Source organism: Takifugu flavidus, chromosome 2, assembly GCF_003711565.1.
Source record: "Takifugu flavidus isolate HTHZ2018 chromosome 2, ASM371156v2, whole genome shotgun sequence".
Lineage (NCBI taxonomy): Eukaryota > Metazoa > Chordata > Actinopteri > Tetraodontiformes > Tetraodontidae > Takifugu > Takifugu flavidus.
Window position 1 is genome coordinate 8,517,755 of NC_079521.1, and position 20,868 is coordinate 8,538,622.

Here is a 20,868-nt window from a genome sequence, read left to right on the forward strand (position 1 = left end):
AGAGGAAAGGGAAGTGTAGAAGTTATGAAGCATAGCTTTGCCAGCATGACAATACATTTACACAACTTACTGTTTAAGACACATATTAGGCAGTGATGGCCTAAAGGTTTAATCACCTTTTTTTAAACAATGACCTTTAATACACTGAAGTAAATGTCAATGAGTGGACAAAATATTCAGTTGAAATTTGTGAGTAATTGATGAGTACAAGCTCGTTATTCTCTCTCTCTCTCTTGCTCTCTCTCTATCTCTTTTCTCTAAAGAAATACTGTTGTTTTTAGTTTAAGTGTATGAAAATTGAATAGATTCTATCCATCTTAGATTTCCCCCTGTTACAACAGTATGAAATGGTAATTGTACTGTCCACAAAAGCTGACTATGTCTTTAATGTTGTAACAGATTAGCAGAAGACCCCGCCCACCCACAGTGAGGTGTGTTGTATGTCTGAATGCCTTTGCAGATGGTAATGTTGACTCTGGAAGGCTCATGGTTCCCTGGCTGCTGCAGGCCAGGAAACATCACTAGCACTAGGGCCATGTGGGACTGCTCCTTAAAAAAGTTTGAGATTTTCTCACAGCTCATCGCAAGCAATCAGGCAAAGAGCAGCTCGCAGTCTCGTAATGCACAGACACATTCTTCCAGAGCATCGAGAGACATGCTCAGTCAACTGTCGAGGACAGGAAACGGACAGACAAGAAGTCAGGACTTGTTTTTACAGCACTTAAACACAGGAAGACTGTTAGAGGGTCTTCTGCAGTCCCCTGTCTCCTTTTCAACGACTGGTAGTAAAGACTTGCCGATGCACTCAACCACAGACTCACGTTTCAACCTTGTGCTTGTCTTTCAACAGTTCTCTTAAAGCTGTACCCGCAGAACGTGGATGCACATGGCTTACTGACAGAGCTACAGGTAGTTTCAGGTTGTGTTATTGGGTTGAAGCTGTTTTCTTTATTTGCTGTGTGGTCTTTTGAGTGGTGTTCATAGCCAGTATGGTGCCTTTTATTGTGGCATGTGTGGTATTTGTCCTGCTGGGTTCTAAACAGTCTCAGGTGCATAGCCAAAGTCAGGGGCAGGATACCTCTGCTCCGTGGAGGCAGGTGATTCAGTGGGAGAACAATGGTCGGATGTATAGTCTGTTAAACAGTGGAGCCGAGTATGTCCCTGCTGGGAGCGAGGTGAGGGACAGAGGCCCCAGGGTGGTTGTTGCCGATGGTAATCAAAGAGCTCGTAGACCTCAGGGAGGCAACGTTCGCCGTCAGGCTCCAGTTCGAGCATCCTCTGAGACTGTCCGTGGAAACAGAAGGCATCCTTTTGGATTTGGACAAGTATCGGAAACCTGGAGGCAAAGTCCAAGCAGCGCAGGTGGAGGCCAATTCCAAGGATCCTCTAGTATTCCCTTTAGACCATCCGCAGGCTCCTCCTCATCTTCCTCATCCTCATCATCATTTTCTTCATACAATATACCTTCATACCCACAATACCCTATACCTCAACAGCCCCCATTTCAACCAGTACCAGTACCTTGGGACTCAAGCTTTGTGGAGGAACCAGTCAGGAGTTATGAACCACCTTTTCAAACATTTGGGGGAGGTTATGGCGGTGGAACTTACAGTACTCTGGGATCATATGGAGGTGGTGCAGTTGGTGGAGGTGGTGCAGGTGTTGGAGGTGGAGTGCCCCCCGCTGAATTTTCTGATGATGGTTACCAATTCTACCAGCCACATGGCTATGGGCCTAATCCTGCGGTTCCAGCACGTGCTGCACAGCCACCTTTCACAGATGGACTGGACCACAGATACACCCAGAGTCTCTACAATGACAATTCGTCGCCTGTTATCCCTGGACTGGGTGCCAACCCAGCTGCTCCCGTCATGGTCGACAGAACAGGACAAGTTGCTCGAGCACCAGTCAGGAGCCCCCAGTATGAGCAGTTTCCTCCATTTGGAAGACCCCAGCCACCATTCCTCCAGCCAGTTTCACCTGGACGAGGTTCTCCCAACTCTGCCTTAGAGAATCCCAGCATCAGTGTTGGAAGTGTGTACCGACGAGAACAAAGAGGTATGTTTTATCTGGCTTTTATAAACATTTGTTGTTTACAGAAGATTTTGTAAGTTTATCATTGCCCTAATGCTTAAAATTGTTGTGGAAACTTGTGAAAAGTTATGAAGGACATATTGTAATAGTCATAAAATTCACATCACTAGTGGGAACAGGAAGTATGTGCTTCCAGAGATACCGCCGCAGGCTTTCATTGAGCCACAAAGCAAAAGCGAGCACAATGTGATTTGTATTACTGCTGGATGCGTGAAGGTAAAATATGCAAAGTCCAGGGAATTGAAGAGCCCATCCAGTCATGGTTCTCCAACATGGTTCCTGCCATTTTCTCAAACTCCTCAACAAACGTCCAGCAGGACATGTTTAAATCCGACCTCTTCGTCAGTTTACAAACAGAGAAAAATTCATACAGTCTTTATTACACAATCATGTTTCCCAGCATTTCCCACTGATGTTATTGGAAACAGATTTTGAGCGATCTGTGCCAATGTACAGAGCAACACAAGAACCTTTGTTTTTTACTTGTGGGAGCTCTCGGGGGACTTACGGGTTTAGTAATGGTGCTAGTCATCGCGTAAGGGGGGCTGGTAAGGAGAAGTGTAGTTTTGCAGTGGCTAACCCCTGACCAGGAGAATAAATATGGGAGGGGGATACAGTACATTTTGGCCCTCTGAGGGGGAGAGAAGGAGGGAGGCTGTGGAAAGTCCCTGCAACACACGGGGACCATTGCTTAAATCGCAGGAAACTAAAGAAATATTCAATCTGTTCTTTGGGGAATGATGTGTGTTAATACATGCTTAAAGAAGGCTTTCCCAAAGTTTCTGCAGCTTACGACATTTCTTTACATGTGAATTAATGGGGGAAAAAAGGATTTAACACAAACAAGATGTGCAGTTTTTACATTTCGAGTTGCCAGAGGCTGTTTAGAATGTTTGGTCTGAGCTGAAACACGAGTCTCAGCCTGTTAAAAATACAGATTGCGTTACATCTGTGATCTGCCTTTCTGTCACTATAAGGCCCCGCAGCCATCCCTGCATGTGTTGGATGCTGCAGATCCTTGGAAAAAATAGAAAATCAAAGTGCTGTAGTGATGCCCCAGTAATCATGATGAGGAAGACTCAGCCCCAGAAAGCATTTGAAAAGCTGACACTTTTGTGCTCCTTGAGCATCACCTTGTGATCAAGTGAGAACTGTTAGATCTGGATACCTGCACTTTACAAATGAGACACATATTTAGGTTAGATACAGGTCAATTGATTGTAATGAGTATAGTTTCTGATCATATTCAAACATGTTTGTCCATTCTAGGGTACTTTGACAAAATAGTTCTCCAACTATACTTGAATTCTCATAGTAGTAATACTTACTTTATGATACTCATACTACACGGGACTTTCGAACAAGTGTATACATATCTTTTAAGGGTTACGCTAAGGGTGTTGTTAGGAAAGATACTGTCACTCCACTCTTCACAAGAACTTCATCACTACTTTTAATGCCTTCTGCAACTAAGGCCAAAGGCATTCCTTTGAACTGACTATAGATCTGTCCACTTTATTTAACAACTTGCCCCAAATTTGTTTTATATGGTCTAGGTCCAGACTTCCCGAGGGCCATTCCATTATTTTAGTGTTCTAATAAATTTCTTCTGTCACTGGTAGTTCTACAATAGTTGGAAGAATAGTTTATTCACCAATTTTACAAAAACACTTAAAAGATCTTAAATTTGACAAGTGTTATAGTTGTAGCCACTGCATCTTTTTAGCAATGCACTCCAATAATGTGAGGAAAATTAGTTGTTTTTTTTAATGTAAATCTGATTGGGCGTCAGTACCACCCGCCATACTGGTTGATAAACAGCCTTTCTATTTATCATTTAAATGAGCTGAATGAATTTCTAATATTCTAATCTGACAGACTATAGCACATCTGACTGAGCTCTATCATATAAGAAGCAACACGGAATTCAGTTTATTTTCTGCTGTGCCCCACTTAGAATATCATGTGTGACTTTGTCATATGCTGTAGACAGCTGATCAGCTTTGGCTTCTCAATATACTTTATCCCTGAGAAAGAGACCCAATTTCAAAATTCAAAAAAGATTAACAGGCGGAGAACAAAGCCTTCCTGGGATGAGGAAGAAAATGAGAGTTTGAAGCGCTGGTGGAAAACTTTGGTGCCTCACACTAGTTATACAGTATTTACAGAAGCCGCCCCAAAAACCCTCTGCACTTAAGGAGGGCTGTCAAATGAGACGTTGACACTAGGCTTGTAAAGGAAACACTGGTTTATCTTGCAGTTGTGGAGAGAAAGGCCCAACGCGGATGATAAACATAGACAAATACTTAACAGGAAACTTTCTATCTAGATTCCATTGGATTTGAACTAGTCTTGTGAGGCAAAGGATACCCGTGGATGACGTCATCCTCTCTAAATGTGATCACAGTTAGATGGTTTAAATTTCCCTGGCTGAATGAGCTCACGTTAACCCGCGTTTTTCGAGTTAAATGCAGACGAGTTAGTTACTCCACTCCTCTGACCCTTAACTGAAGAAGGGACAGGCAAGCAGGTGCTAACAGGCTGTACATCACAGTTGTTTTTCTTCTTCTATCGTGTTCCTTTTTCTCGTGTTTTCTCACAACGGCTTACTTTAAAACCCAGCCATGGCATGACCTCACTGTTTCTTTGCACTCTCTGTCTCTGTCTGGGGTTTTTCATCCATCTCCCTGCTCGTCGAAACTCGTTTGCACAAACTGAGGGGTGAAAAAAGGCAGACGGCTTCATAACAAGCAGTCCTGTCATCATTGGGGTTTTGCCTTATCCGCCACAGATTTGCATCATCCTTTCAGTAAAGGCTAAGATGAGGTGATGTGTTTATATTAGGATTATTGCCATGAAGAATCAAATTAATCCCAAAGGAAATTGTTGTTTAGGCAAAAATGAGGTAATTGCCATTCCGCAATGACTTGATATATTTTAGGTCTAATGACTATATGTATTTTAATACTTTGTGAGATTTAGCTGGATCATGCAAAATCCCCAGTCTTTGCTGTCCCAGACTGACCCCTGTCTCAGAAGTCGTAGTTAGGAGCACAAGTGTCTCATTAAAAAAAAAAAAAAAAATTGGAATGCACAGCAATTAGTGGTTAATGGTTCTCCATAGAATAACCCAGCGTGAACTGTGGACTCTGTGTGCACGCAGATCATATTGTCCAGAAATAAGAAGTTGATGACGGTTTAGTGAATTTTACATGTTAATAATGATCCAAAAGGTGGCACATTATAGTTTGCCATTTTGTCAACTGCTTGTGTTTAAGCTGCCTGTGTATTGTTTCAGGATTGCCTGACTTGGTTCCTGATCCAAACTACGTCCAGGCTTCCACATATATCCAACGTGCCCACATGTATTCTCTCCGATGTGCTGCTGAGGAAAAATGTCTGTCAAGGTAAACCAGTAAGCCTTTTGACTTTCGCCAACTGGATGAGGGTTTTTTTCATGTCATCTTGTCCCAGAAAAGTCCCCTCTGTTAATTTTCTGAAGATTTCTGCATGAAAAAAAAAGTTTGTTGATACATAAATGAATTAAACCCCAATCGAGTTGCTAAAATTCCCTGTAGGAGTGCATACTATGGTCTGAGTCCTTCGATTGCCTTTTCTCTAAGGACACTGTTGACGTGATGGAAGTATGCTGTCCTAGTATTTGCCCTCCTATCATTACTAGCAGACCCATTTCCTAAAGCTCTTTCATATCCTGCCTGAGTTTGGAGCAATCGCTCACAGATGGGTAGTTGAAATTTGCCCTGCACTCCGTTGTCAACAGCAGCCAGAGGATAAATAGCTTAGCTCTTCAGCAGTAGTTGGCTTTCCCAAAAAGGTGAATAATGCAACAAAATGTATAGCTCTGCCTGTTAAAACTGCCTTATTGCGAGAGATGGCTTTAAAGAGTAGATTGGTTTGCAGATAGGTTTCTGCTTTTCAAGCCCTTTGCAGCCTTTTTTCTTTGTCTCATTTATGAGAAACAGACAACATTCTTTTTTTGTGCAGCTTCCTTCACATTGTTTTGTCCCAATCCAGTACCGCCTATGGCCCCGAGACCACCGATTATGATATAAGGGTTCTGCTGCGGTTCCCACAGAGGGTGAAGAACAAAGGGACCGCTGACTTCATGCCTAACAGGCCACGTCACACCTGGGAGTGGCACAGCTGTCATCAGTGAGTGTTTAATACCAAACAGACCTTGTCTTTATACACATACCTCTCTGTAAGGGTATGGGTTGGTTTATGTAAATCACCCGCATGATTCAAGCTTAATGGAATTGTTGGTAATGCTCAGAGTGTTTTGGCAAATTTTACTGCAGGCGTGCTTAAAAGTTGCATAACCACAGATCTAGTTGGTTATTCATTTTTATAGTTTTGCCGCATACAACCATTATTGATGACAATCTGCCCGTTTTGGGGAAACAACAAATAGGATTCTCACTCCTCTCTTGTAGTATCCAGCTAGAAAAGTGTTTTAATATAATTTTTATTTACAATGTGCATTCCTATATTCATAGTGGCTTTTCAGGGAGTGCAACAGGCAATGATTCACCTTCTTGGCTAAGAAATTAGCCTACGCATACAGACTGACTGGTCGGTATACAGTCGGAAAGGTCTTAATATTCGCAATAACAGTACAAAAATGTGACATCAATCTTCTTCCAATGATGGAAAAATACACCTATTGAATTTTGATTCCATCCTGTTTCCTGAAGTTTAGGAGGGCTATCCCTAACCCTAATCGCCCTATCCTCAACAATTGATCTTGATGTATCAAGGGCTTTTTGAGGTGGTTCTTCAGAAACGACCTGACCAGAGTGTAGGTCTCTGAAGTGCAGGGAGCGGCAATAAGTTCCCACCTTGGCTTTTACATTATTGGAATTTCTTATGGTTCTTGTCAGGCTAAGACTTTGTGAGCTGGTGGATTTTATCTGTTGAGTAAGATGCTGTTTGGGTTTTTAGAAAGGGTTGGATTTTGCTTTTATTGCCAGGTCATTTGGGAAGGTCCCAATCATTGTTTTGACAATGTATCTTGTATCTCGGTTACAACACTCAGACCAGGCTGTGGTCGTCATCTTAGAAGAATGTTGACCAGCTGGGAGACTGGCGATATTGCTGTTGTGTGACATCATTCTGCAATCATGTCATGGGTCCCAAGAGCTAAGGCGAACATGCCCCTCAATTCTGCAATCAGAATAACAAATCACACACTTATCCTTCTTGTCAGTCTGTGACACCACTTCAGCACTGCTGCTAAAACACGATGGTATAGATATGGGTTACTGGGACAGAGAGTTTGTTAAAAAAGTCATCTCTTTAGGGAAAGGAAATCTCTTGCTACATTCCTGCGATGAAATTCCTTGCCCTACATTCTAGTAGAAGAAACTGTGCGGCTGCAGTTGTGTGTTCCATTCCATTCAATCCCATCCTTCCAATTAGTGGATTAGATACAAGAAGTGAGCAGCCTCCTCTAGAGTTCCTCCGTGGTGAAAGTGTTGAAATGCTTTATGTTATCACACAAATGAAGACTAAAAGAATATTATAGCCAATATTCATCTGACATAAATCTGTGACAGGAGTTTACATCATTGAAATTAAAAATCAATTTCAAATCTTGATCCTAAGAGTTTCTATTTTTTTATTTGTTGTTCAAACCATTCTTTTAGAGGACAGCATGGTCCATGTGTCCTTTAAGGGGGTCACAGATCAGGGCTTTTTATGCTTGGTGTCTCCAAACTAAGATGGTGTCTAGACAAATGCAGCACATAGAGGTCAAGGCCAGAGGTTCTTAACATCATTGTTGGGTTGCTAAGTGCACCAGGACCCACTTGTAGGCGTTGGAGACTCATGGTACCCTCATGCAGTTTGGAAAGAAACCTGAATCTCCTGCTGTAGGTCATGTTTTAGGTCTCTGATGATGCTCACATTATTTATCCTTGCACAATGGAACATATCGAGGTCTTGCTGCTTGCTTTTTTTCCCCTCCTGCGCTCCCCTACAAACATCCTGGTGTTCTGGCCTGTTTCCCGGTGTCCTCTCCACACCTTTGGAAAGCTCTTTTGCTTGTGTCTTGCTAATGTCTGCCCAAAGTGATTGTAAAGGTATGAGAGACAAATTCCACTGGTGTTGTGGGATTAAGACTTTATGTCCTCTTATCCTTATACCAACATGCTCCAGATGTTATGAGAAAGTAGTTCTCCCATTATGTGCTCTACAAGTGAAGTTCTGACCTGTGTCATGTTTGAAGTGGAAAATGAGTCATGACGATGCAGCAGGATCGGAATGTCTTCAGAGTTATCCGTGTTAATTCTTGCACGTGTCCCTCCAGCGCTACATTCTCTGAAGTTGACATAGTCGCGGAAGCAATCCAAGAGTCCGAGGAGAACCCTGAGTAGTCCAGCCACTCACAGTGTTTCCTTTGTTCTGCTCACTTTTCTTTTTGGAAACGGAGGAGCTGAACTGAACTTAAAGGTAAACACAGACCAAAACCAAATCGGTCGTTGTGGATAGTCCCAGTAGGGTCGGTGATAACAGAGTCAGGTACCTGCGACGGTCTCATGGCTGACTGACTCCTCTATGGAAAGGCTGATTCCCTCAAAGTTCACTTCATCCACCACTGGAAAGTACTGATGTTTCCTTCCAAGTCTTCCTTCAATCATTAATGACCCTTCCAGTAAAAACTGCAGGGACTTGGGTCAGATGATGTCAGGCGAAGGGCAATCGCGATGGTGTCTGACTGACTAGTTTGTTCAACTGTAAAATATTACAAAACAAAAACCTAACCTGCTAAAAAGTCAACACTGTGTCACTGAGCTGTGAGTGAAGCTGATGAAAACGTTCTTCTCATCAAACGGAAAATTAGACTCCTTTGGTTGGTGCTTGCAGTGCTGTGTGTGCTCTCCCTACAGATAATTAATTATTTGTAATATAAGACGCACAGTTGCTTATCCATTTATTAAACATACTAATTAGAAGATGCTCTTTTTAAAGTCAACACAGTCAGTAGCTGAATCGACAATTAAGAAAGCTTCATTTTTTATGTGTCCTTACTAGCATGAGGAATTTTGAACATTTTACAGCTCGAACTGGAGGTCCCTCCACGTAAACACATCTGAAAATATTTTATAAACAACCTACTTCACACATGAGGGGAGAAAATTTAACCTGAGCTGTACAATCTCTTAATTTGTCACATATTCATGCTGCTTAAATTAATTAGAATTAATTATAAAACAGGAAATGTCTTCATTAATATATATATACATATGGTAAACATGTTATAGGTGTATTTTTAATGGCTTTTCTATTTTACAAAGTTTCTTAACCCTCTTAAAACCTAAAAAGCCCCCCAAATTAAATTATTTCCCTATAATAGAGTTCATCTCCCTCTTCTTAGTGTCTAGAGTCATCTAGAGATTTTAGAGATTTTATATTGGCAAAAAATATTGAAAAAGTGGCAATTGGGAAAAGAAAACAAAGGGGGACATGAAATCTCTCCCCCAGGTTGACAGAAAATTGCACCAGGCAAACACTGACTCCATCCTGGCAGCTGCTATTGATCAATCTGCAGCAGCTCTTTGACTCCATGCAGCTAATTTCATAGATTTGAGCAAAGGACCAAGTCTCCACCAAGGTTGTAGCAAGTTACCAGCAGGCAAATTTTAAAAAAATATATAAAAAAAAACTCTGATCACTTTGTCATTGTGACATCAACAAAAATATCTAAAATAACAAAGGGGGAAAACTTTCCGACAGCTCTGTATATTTGGTGCATTGTCTGAATTTTACAGTGCAGCGGGATATTACAGGAAGTGTAGTGATGCTGAAGGAGTCTGTGGTGTTGTTCTATGTTGACTTTGGAGGGAGAACAATGTTTTCACTTAAAATAATTCTCAGCTTCTGCGAGCAAAAAGAGAGAAAAACAAACTGCCACTGTTGTCAAAGCTATTGACTCGTTTCTACACACTCATGTGGAAAAAACACAAAAAAATCTCGCACAGAAGCAGACACAATGGGGGAGTTAACAATATCAACTTCAACCAAAGGGTGGAGAAAGGCAGCACTCAAAAATGAGAAATTGATCCAATGCTCAGAAAAAAGAAGGAGCAGGATCGCGACACAGAACCAAGGAGAAAAAAGGGATTGACACACTGAAGAAGACCTGATTAGAGTGACAAAGACACTCGGTTATTCGTTTGGCACCTCATAGCTCTGTATACAAGAGATGAGATAAGGTCGATGTGGTTGATGAGGAAATTTGACGTACTTGCAGTGTCATGTGTGGACTGGTGACCAGTCCAGGGGGTTTTCCTGCCTCTCACCCAGTGACACCAGGACCCCCATAACCAAGACCAATAGATGGATGGAGGGAAAACAGGGACAGGTGAAAAGACAACATTGTGAGGCCTCCATCAGGAGCTGCATCTCAGGGTGGAGATCAGCATGTATGCCCAGGAATCACAGCTTTACCCATCAACACAGAATTATACTGTCTCAATCCATGTAAATATGTTCTTGCTGGCCTTTAAACGCAATTATGTGGAAATTATGTACATTGAGTAGCTTCCCGGGTCACTTTGACCTTTGGGAGGGGTCCAGATCATTTTGAGGGGCCCGCAGACACAAGGGAGCGCGCTTCATGTTCAATCTAGATGATCAGTAGCCGTGTGCATCCAGGCCCTCCTAAGCTGCTGAAGCTGTGTACACACAGACAACACAGACAAAACAAACTGCTGCAGCACACACACACACTCACATACACACACGAGAGCTGATCTTATTGATGTCAGCTAATTAACAGTGTTCATACACCATCACGGTGTTAATGTAGCTATGACGTGAGTGAAGGTGCAGGAGGTCAGAACAGTGATTCATTTCTTTGCAGCTGCCCTTTAAACTGCACCGTCTTTTGCACAATGTTTCTTTTTCTCTTTAAAAATCTTTTTCTTTTTTTTTTTTTTAATTACAGGCACTACCACAGCATGGACGAGTTCAGCCACTATGATTTGCTGGAGCTCACCACTGGCCGTAAGGTGGCGGAGGGACACAAGGCCAGCTTCTGTCTGGAGGACACCACCTGTGATTTTGGTCACCTCAAACGCTACGCCTGCACCGCTCACACTCAGGTAGCACAGAAGCAGAACCAAGAACAGCTAGATCCTACTCTAAATTATATTATATTCTGATAATGCTGTATTTGACAGGTATTTGGCAGTTTTCTTATTCCTCTTCTTCACTCCTCTGTCTCAGGGTCTGAGCCCAGGTTGCTATGATACATATAACGCTGATATTGACTGCCAGTGGATTGATATCACAGACGTGCAGCCTGGAAACTACATACTGAAGGCAAGAGCACAAATTAGCTTCATTTGTGGACACAGCATACGGCAGAGGTCCGCAGCACGGTCCAATAATCTATAGAACATTGTATCAGTGTATATCTGACTCATTTGTGTTTCAAATGCTGAGTAATAATATGATATTATTTCCCATATATGATCCGTTTGGTTATTTGCTGACATGCTGCTCGTTTCTTCTCCACTAAGCTTGAAGAATTGAACCTTTTTTGTGATTTGTGTCACAGCTTCAGGTCAATCCCAAGTTCTTGGTGATGGAATCAGACTTTACCAACAATGTGGTCCGGTGTAATATACATTACACCGGACGCCACGTTAGAACTAGCAAGTGCAAATTAGCACAGTAAGTAAGATTTATATGCTCGTTGTTCTTAATGTGCTGATTATAATTGTCTTTGAGTATATCTCTGTAAAACAAACAGCAGAATCCGGTTTTCACTACAATATTTGAAGGTGTAATTGATGATGTCATTACTCAAAGTTAAGATAAATTGCCTCTGAAAACAATATACTCTGAAAACTCCTTGAAACTTCTCCAGAGTTAAAGATGCTGACGATTGTCAGCTTAATAAAATAATTACATTCCCATTATTAAGTCTGAAATTTGAACACTGTCCCGCACTCGGATCGTGACCACACTGATATGGTTACTTAATAACCTCCCTGAAGAGATATGAGGGGTGGATATAAATAGGAAGATATCTATTACATGACAAATTAAAAACAAATTAGCGATCGCAATATTGAATGTTCATTAAATCCATTTTGATTTGAAATTGACGACATGACGATGGTGCAATGGGAAATTAAATTCAACAAACAGCTTCAAATACTATTTGATAATTCTCTTTTTGTTTTTCTTCTTTTTTGATTATTATGATTTTTGTGATATAATAATTATTATTATCATTAATAGAAGCAATAGTAGGAGTATCTCATTAAGCAGACTTCACATATTTTTGAAATAAAATATAGATTAACACGAATGGTGCCCTTGAAATGACCTCCTCTAAATGCACAGACATGAATAAAATGATGGTTTAGGGTGGGGCACATGTAACACATAAACCTTAACAGCATTCTAATCATTTCTCCTCTTCAGTGATTTTTAAAAACATCATTTATAGGGACGTGGTAACATCGAAAATATTCATTTGGTTTAAAACTACAAAAGCCCAAAATCAGGTCTGTTGTTATTCTTCCTAAAAACAGAAATATAACGGCCTTTATTATTTCCAAATAACCAAATATCTCCACTTTGGAAGATTCTTTCTGCTGCTTAAAAGTAACAATAAATCCCATTTCAAAAGTTAGACAGAGGCATTTTAAACCAAATGATGACCCTCAAGACATCTGAACTTGTCATTTATGCTGTCTTTATTTATCTATTCCGCAGGTCTTGATCGGGCACGGGAGCGCCGCCACGCCGAGGTGACCCTCGTTGCTGTTCCATTGGAATATGAATGGAATCCATTTGTTGTTGCCTCACTGTCGCCATGCCTCCATAATGTGCGTTTTCCTGGTTTGCCAGGAGACAACTGGCACTGAAGGCAGTGAAGATGCATTCCCCCACACACACACACACGTACGCACACACACCATCCCACGTTGTCCATTACGTTGACATCCAGTCTGCTGTTCACATCCCTCCAGTCTGCGTTTTTGTATTTACAGACCAAACCTTTCTCACACCGTTGTTACGCGGATCATTGACTCGTATCTTTACTGTATTTGCACAGGTCCACTCGCACAGCCTCCCACAGAGTGGCTGCTCCGCTTTAATAATAAAAGAAGGAGCTGCTGCGTCTGGGGCTGAAATGAGCGCTTCCAGACGAGTTAGAGTTCAGCTGCAAGCCACCAAATAAAATTAGGCCACAAAATCTTCCCTGGTGCACTCGTCCGTGCAGCGCGGGGACAGGCTGAGGTGCTCCATCGCTCAGATGGGCTGTAATCTTTTATTCTTTCCTCTCTGGTGCCTCATTGGCTCAGGCCCGGTCGCTGTAGATCTCTGAGCACGTCCAGTTTGGTGTCACGTTAAGAGAAATAGAGAGGCAACTTGTCATATTTTGAAGAATGATTAGCATCTTTAAATCTGAGCGTATACGTGGGCTCCCCAGTTTCTCTGCTTTAAACACGGGTCAGATCTTTGTTTCTCTCTTATTCTTAATGGTTTTGGGGGTAATCAGCAGCAACATTAAACTGCAAGACCTTTGACCTCTGAGGAGCTCTGAGAAACGTCCTCCATTCAATACTTTTCAATTGAATGATTTAATAATTTGTCCCCTACCTGTCAAAGGTGGTGTCAAGAATCTTTTCATATATTAGACATTACACAGATTTGGAGTAAACGATTAAAAGTGTTACAAACCCCTGAATATCTTGTTGGCCACTAGATGGAGCTACGTTTTAGACGGTATCTGGAGATGCAAGACTAAAGGGATGATTTAGGGTGGCATATAGATCGCTGAGGGGGTTCTTGTCATCTTGATGTGACAACAAGTTCATTACTGCATTTGTGCTCTTAATGTCGCTGCTGTAAACTCTGATTCTTGAGTGATATTTATGAAGCTCCGTGAAAACAAAGACTCGTCCGGCTGCTTCTGCACCTCCCGCGACCACCGAACAAGCTCCTGCTCCTTGACATACGTTGACTTTCATTACCTCATCAGACACCCGCCTGCACTTAACCCTAAATATTATTTGGTTTGATATTACAAACACACGAATCCAGAGACTTTAAAAAAAATATATATAACCCTTTACAATCAAATAAATCATGATTTTTGCTATAATAAAATCCAGAAACAGAAGCTTTAATCACTGTAAAGTATTATGAATTCATCATTAAAAATGGGAATGTGTTGAGAAGAGGGTGGTGAGTAAACAAGAGCGATTAAATCAAAGAAATCAAATGTTGCTTTAACTCAGGCAGGAGTGGCTGATTGTGACAGGAACCTTTACCAAAACTGTGATTATATAAATTTGTGTTGACCAGTAGGAGTGAATAAATCAAATTCTAAGGAGCTTACAGTTATATAAATACAACATGCAAGGGTCTTTTTCCTCCCTGATGTCCTTGCTTCGGTTCAAGGCCTTGATTTGCCCTTTAGCTACACAGCTTTTCCTCATTACAGACAGTTCTTCACATTTTCTTGTAAATTGTTTATTCCTTATTTGTTCCTCGGTAGCCTCTCATATCCGCTCACTGAAAACTGCTACATGTAAGTCTGAGGTTCGTGGAACCTGCGGGTGACAGTTATAGAGCCCGCGTGAGACACGGTGATGAAATTTTGTATTTTCATAACAGTCAACACCTGTCAAAATGTAATTTACAATAAATACATTTACACATTTGCTCTGTGCGCGTCGTTCCTACCACACGTGCAGGTTTACGGAGGATCGGCAGCAGGTGGCGGGCTAAAGAAATCATCAAGATTATTGTATGTTTAATGCATTAAGATGTCTTCTTGGGTTCTGTTGACGCTTTTGTCATTTATAATTCAGGCACGTATGGAAATGTGACCTTTAAAAATAAATAAACACACACGGTGGACGGATGTTTGCAACCAGCGTGCACTCCACATCTGTCCGCTGGTGCAGAGCATGAACGCCCCTCCCAGCGCTGTCGAAACCCGGTCCTCAAGGGCCACGATCCAACCGGGTTTTCTGACCTACCAGGTGGCCCCGGAAGTTGGCCGATTTCTCCCTGGGAGGACAGACCACCCGGCTGGGCGTCACCCCTTGAGGACTGGGTCTCCACACCCTGCGAGGCTGGTCATCAGATTATTTTCCAAGATGAGATCTATGTTTCTTTCCTTTTCCTGCATGAATGTATAAACTGTTTTACACAAAGACGCCTTTTTATCAGAGTGCTCCCCTATATGTTATATCGGTATCGTAGATTATGCGATCCCCCCCCCCCCCCCCCCCCATTGGGTGGGGGCTATAATTCCATGTCCACCACACCGCTTTCATTTTCATGGTGATGCCAAGAACTGTATTTAGAATAGCTGTCAAAGGTGGTGTACAGTTTTCAGTGGAAGGAAATGAAAACCACTGTTGTGGGGGTGCATCCAATGTGTTTTCAAACAGTCTAAGTGGAGCGCATGAAAAACACCCCTGAAAGGGGGGTGGAGGCTGTAAAAGAATCTAGCCGATGCCTTGTGTTTTGCTAAGAAGAGGACCACAACGCGTGCAAAACAGCACACATGCCGCCTTGAGCAGAAAGGGACTGAAAGCTGATGGAGCAGCATGTGTCAGGAGGAAATGCTGGGACGGTCAAAGCAGCTTGTCAGCTGATGATCCAATTTGTGGTTGTCAGGTGGTATCGATCTGCTTGCAACCCTGCAGGATTTAACATAAGATGCATGACTTTTGCAAACAAAATGGAGCCACAATATTCTTCTTTTTTTTTGTCTGCACTGGGGATTCACAGTATCAAAGAGCTGTTTACAATGAGAGCTTCAACATCCCCCTGCAGCCCAGCGGAGCGTTTTCCCACCGACCAACATCATATTAATGTTGACAGTAAGCCTCAAAGTGCAGGCAAGGTCAATTGTGACCGTATCGCTTATGAAAATTCTATTTTGAACTTTCCTCCAGAGGAGAAAAGCAGTCTGAAACCCTCCGATGACCCCGGCTGTGAAATGCAGGGCGGAATGCTATCAGGAAACCAAACTAAACCCGGGAGCTGGAAAGCTTTGGCGGTTTGGACTGAATCTGGTGACTAGTTCATCTTTGTCCAGCCATCATCTGACCTGAGAATAAAGGAATTCTGGACTATTTAGTGCAGTCCAGATCTGCTGTGGCTTCTCCTTGCTGTAGCTCTGTCTTTTGCTGACCATCGTTGAAGTAACTAGCATTTCTGCAGCTGTAGCTTGGAGACCTTTGCGAGGAAAAAATCCAAATGATCTCACGCATTGTGTGATTACGCCCCCCTAGCAACACTTCTTCCTGGTTGGCCCATCGGAGCACGGCTGCCTTTAATGTTTGCTTGGGCTTTAAATTCCGTGGCGCTCTTCTGAGACCTCCAGTGTCCAAATCAAATATGAAATAAGGGCTGAAATTGGCAGTCAAGCTTCCCAGATACCCACTAGACTTATGCTAATAGTCAAGTGGCATTTGACTACAGAGAATCAGGCAGAAGGCTGCAAGAGAGCACAGGGAATTTCTTTTAAAGAAGGCCAGATTAAGATCCTTCAGACAACGTGATGGCCTGTGATCAGGCCCAGTGACGACTCGGGTGGCAGGTTCGTTCCCCCGACAGCTGCAGAAAGTGATGCGTGCGTGGCCATCATTACCACATAGACTTTGGCGGGAATCTTTGGGCTGGAATTTTAAGTGTCTCTGGGGAAAAACAAAACAAAAAGGAGAATTACATTTGCACAAACAAGGAGCGTTTCCCCAGTTTATACGTGAACCGGTGGGATAAAACACACGCTCCCCTCTCATGATAATTTTACTGTCAAAAAGGTTTTCTAAAAGTGTGAAACCCCCCCCCCACACACACACACACACACACACCCCTCCGATGTCCTTCTCTTTTCCTCTCCACTGAGCACCAGATCCTTTATTTGACCTGACACTTGCTTCACTCTGCAGCATGTTAATGTCAAGGGCACATCATTAGGAAGTGTTCGCGGCCCAACGTGGATTATTATTTGATGAGGCGTTTTCCGATGAAGCACATGTAGCGGTTGATAAAGCGTTAAAGTACGTTTTAGCTTAATCTGTCCCCGAAAATCTGAGACCGGAGACGGGAAGAACAAGAACGAGGAGGATAAGCAAGGATGCGAAGAAGAGAAAGCAGCCCAAAATAGTTTAAATTGTACTTTTGACTTATTCGTTATTTAGCAAACTACTCTAAATTGAGCAGTTACGTTGCTTTGAATAAGACATGAGGCCAAAAAGACGCGGCTTGAGACCTCCATTCTTCAGTCTAGCAGGGTAATTAAATTTAGTGCAAAAGGAAGAAGGCGAGCACGCAGTGGAGGAGCCAACGTTCCCAGAAAGCCCACCTCCAGCCCTCAGCGTGGACACTCTGTGGCACGCTATCAAGGCCACGGGTAACAAATGTTCTGGCTCTGGTTCTGCATTTCTGCCTAATTAAATGAATGAAAAATGTGGCAAAGCCTTCGTTTAGACGGGATAAACACATCGCCGGACCGGGAAAGCAAGCCTTTGTAAAGGAAAATGAGAATCCGGTGGCTTAGAGATGGTGAATAGATGGGGGGGGGGAGTTTTGGTTTAAGCTGAGCTGACTCCAGCATGTGTTACATCTGAGCATTAACTCTCCTCATCAAAAAGGCTGTGTGTTATATGAGAGAAAGCAGCTTGTGTCTCTTAGATGAAGTGGCCGACAGCTTCCTGTACCCACAGAACATCTGGCCATTTGGTGTTGACAGCAAAAGTCGTTCTCGCACCGCCGTCCCCTCGCTATCCTCGCCCATCAATTTTAAGCGGCGTGCAAATGGCCGAGCCTTTGCCGTGTCGCCCAGCCAGCACGTTTAGAGAAACGGGGCAATGCATTCTCATTAGGGCTGCACTTCACGGAGGCAGGAACTTCAGTTGGGATATTGGTGTGGATACTTTGAACAAATGAGGGGATCTCACAGTGAAACGGATGCTTCCAACTTTAATCGGGTTCCTGATGCCCAAAACCGCCCCCTCGCCGCTGCAATTAGCCAGAGTGAGTGACAGCTCCCTCCATCCCCCCGACGACGGAATCAGCCCCTGGCGAGTCCACATCTCATAGGACTGGTTCTCTTACCTCCGCTGTCACTCTGGTATGACATGTGCAACACACAAACACGTCCCCAGCTCCAGACAGCTGGCCGACCCCTGGTTCTGGCGTGTCACTAAAATTCCTCACGTCTACGTGGAAAACCGAAGGCTGCCAGTATGGAAACAGCTGTTTTTAGGACATTGACCTGTTTTTGGTGTTGGAATTTTGTCAAAAATGACAAGAAGCAAGAATAAAATTCAGATTTTCCCTCAATGCTTCTGGATCTGGCATTCGTTGAAGACATGACAGATTGATACACCGAGTTTGACCTAAATATTAACAAATGGGTGTTTTGGTGATAAAGAATAAATGGTAAGAAAGCAGGAAGGCTCTGTTTAGCTTAGACTATTTTAGAGAAAGTGTTTAGCTCCTTTACATGTAACAAAATGCTTGACTGTTTACTGGAGAATTTCCAGTATGAAAATGTAATGGAGCAAAACTGACAGGTTCCACTGGTCAGACTAATTAACCGGCGCCTCATCTGTAATCAGGGAAGAAGAAAAGAGCTGATAAAGATAAAGTATTGATCCACAACAATAGATGCTGACTCATGCCTTTATTTATTTTTTGATATTGCAGGGTAATTATGCACTATAACTAATTATGCTGCTGCCTGTCAGCGTCGGCAATTTAAAGTGATTAGAGGATTTAAAATAAAACGTTAAAATGCTGCGTTTTCTCTTGATGATCTGAACATTCGTTCGTTCATTGGTTGACATCTCACCAATAAATTTGGGATGGACCTCTGACCCCACTGACCCCCTGAGCTCTAGCTTTTGTTTCCTGGGTGTAATTGATGTATCTGCATGTATGACGTACGTCTCTCCTCTATCTGCCCCCCCCCCCACCCTTTCTCCTCCTCTTTTATTGAGCCTGCCAGAAGCAGACGGTATTACTGTGGTCCTGCTCAAGGTTTTTTCCTGTTCAAGCAGAGGTTTTCCTTTCCACTGTTGCTTGTTCATTCATTCACCTCGATCGAAAGCTTGGATTCCTGTCGTTTGCTCATGATTTCTGCTTGTCACTGTTGTCCCCCACCCCCCAGACTTTCACAGGTAACCTCTGTTAGGCACAGTCAGGCAACCCCCACCTTGACCTATTTGCCCCACCCTCAAAATTGGGGCAAACTCAGCATAGTGAGGTTGTGACCTCAAAGAGCAGTTTTATAAGCGTCTGTGTTACGACTTGGGGGGGGGGGGGGTCGTCTGTCAGCACGCAGCATGTCTCAACTCTGTCCAGACGGTAGAGTGTGTGTGTGTGTGTGTGTGTGTGTGTGTGCGTGTGTGTGTGTGTGTGCGTGTGTGTGTTCAGAAGCATGAAAGGACACCCTATCTCCATCTCTCCTCGGAAGAAAAACACTGTGTGATTCATCAACATTCATAATGTGCCCTTTAAACTTGGGGTCACAATGTGGCCTTTATAACCCCCCCCCCGCACACACACACACACACACACACACACACCCCTCCACCCTGTTCCAACCTCTGTTCGCACGTGTAGCTCCAACTTTAATTAAATGTAGCTTTGCGGTGCCGCTGTGCAGGAATCGGTCGGCGGGGCCAATTACAATTAATGAGCGATTACCTTGACGACCACTTTTAGAGGGGTGGGGGTCGTTCCTAGGTTTTATTGAAAGCTTAATAATTTGGATATTTTAATTGCTCGGCAGGAGTCAGACTTTCTACTCAGGTTAGCTTCTTCAGGGGAGTTCGGATCAGTCCGTCAGGTCTCCGTGGGAGAGGGTTTAAGACAGAAATAGACGTTTTTAGGGAAATTATTCATATTAGAAGAATAAAACGGCCCCAACCTAAAGACCTACAGCAGTCTCCCTCCAGTAGAACCAAAAGAAGAACATGTCAAGCTCAGCGGTCCAGCCATGCACTTTTTATCCTGTTCTGATACTGCCCTTTTTTGTGCACAGAAGCTCCCTCAATCTCAGTGGAACAATGAGAACGCGCCGCCTTCAGATGAAATGGTTCAAACATATTGACGTGGTAAGATGCTTTTGTGGCACCTTCGCAATGCTCGTTTGCCACAGCGGAGCATTTACAGCAGCAGAAGACGCGCGTCCCCCAGGAGACAAAACAACAACAGAACAGAAGAGAGAAAACCTTTGGCGCGCTGCCGCACACACAATCTCAAATGAATGCCGATGTTTGCATTGCATCGCGCCGCCATTCGTCCTCAAATGTTGCGTTTAATGCTCGGTTTGCACGCACGGCCGCCGCGGACGCGGCAGCAGGCTGACGAGCTTTGCTAAAAAGGGGAGGGAGACAAAAACGAGAGAGGCACCTTCTATCTTCGAGACAGGGTGGGGCTTGAAATTTTCTGGCTTTCCAGACACAATCCATCACACACCCCTCCTCTAAAGTGCTTGCTGCTGGAGACTACATAAAGCTACTGAGACATGTTGAAAAATTCAGAATCTTGCCAAAATCTGCTCCGTTGTTTGTGACATGGCAGCAAAACCTCATGCGGCCTGTTTATCCTTTCACAGAATCATGATGGTTGTGTAGATTTTCCATCCATGTTTGACAGAAGTCAGAATTTATGACTGGGGTGGGTGGGGGGAGTGTCGGTGCCGGTGTTGACTTGTTATGTTGCTGACAAAGGGTCCTGTTTGGGGTCAGGTTTCTG

The 20,868-nt window shown here is 43.2% G+C and overlaps 1 protein-coding gene across 1 annotated transcript; it reads left to right on the forward strand.

Moving 5' to 3' along the window:
• The first annotated feature begins 528 nt into the window (after positions 1 to 528).
• On the forward strand, positions 529 to 14,804 carry loxl1 (lysyl oxidase-like 1). The gene is made up of 7 exons (XM_057025291.1): positions 529 to 2,058; positions 5,393 to 5,501; positions 6,130 to 6,267; positions 11,063 to 11,219; positions 11,344 to 11,439; positions 11,678 to 11,793; positions 12,847 to 14,804. The coding sequence occupies exons 1-7, from the start codon at positions 990 to 992 to the stop codon at positions 12,851 to 12,853; spliced, it is 1,692 nt and encodes a 563-aa protein (XP_056881271.1). The 5' UTR covers positions 529 to 989; the 3' UTR covers positions 12,854 to 14,804.
• The last annotated feature ends 6,064 nt before the right edge of the window (positions 14,805 to 20,868 follow it).

Bases quoted from the DNA above. Each gene is read 5' to 3' on its own strand.
- loxl1 (XM_057025291.1), top strand. From the start codon at position 990: ATGGTGCCTTTTATTGTGGCATGTGTGGTATTTGTCCTGCTGGGTTCT. The intron at 2,059-5,392 runs GTATGTTTTATC...GTATTGTTTCAG, and splicing joins GTACCGACGAGAACAAAGAG to GATTGCCTGACTTGGTTCCT. The intron at 11,440-11,677 runs GCAAGAGCACAA...TTTGTGTCACAG, and splicing joins CTGGAAACTACATACTGAAG to CTTCAGGTCAATCCCAAGTT.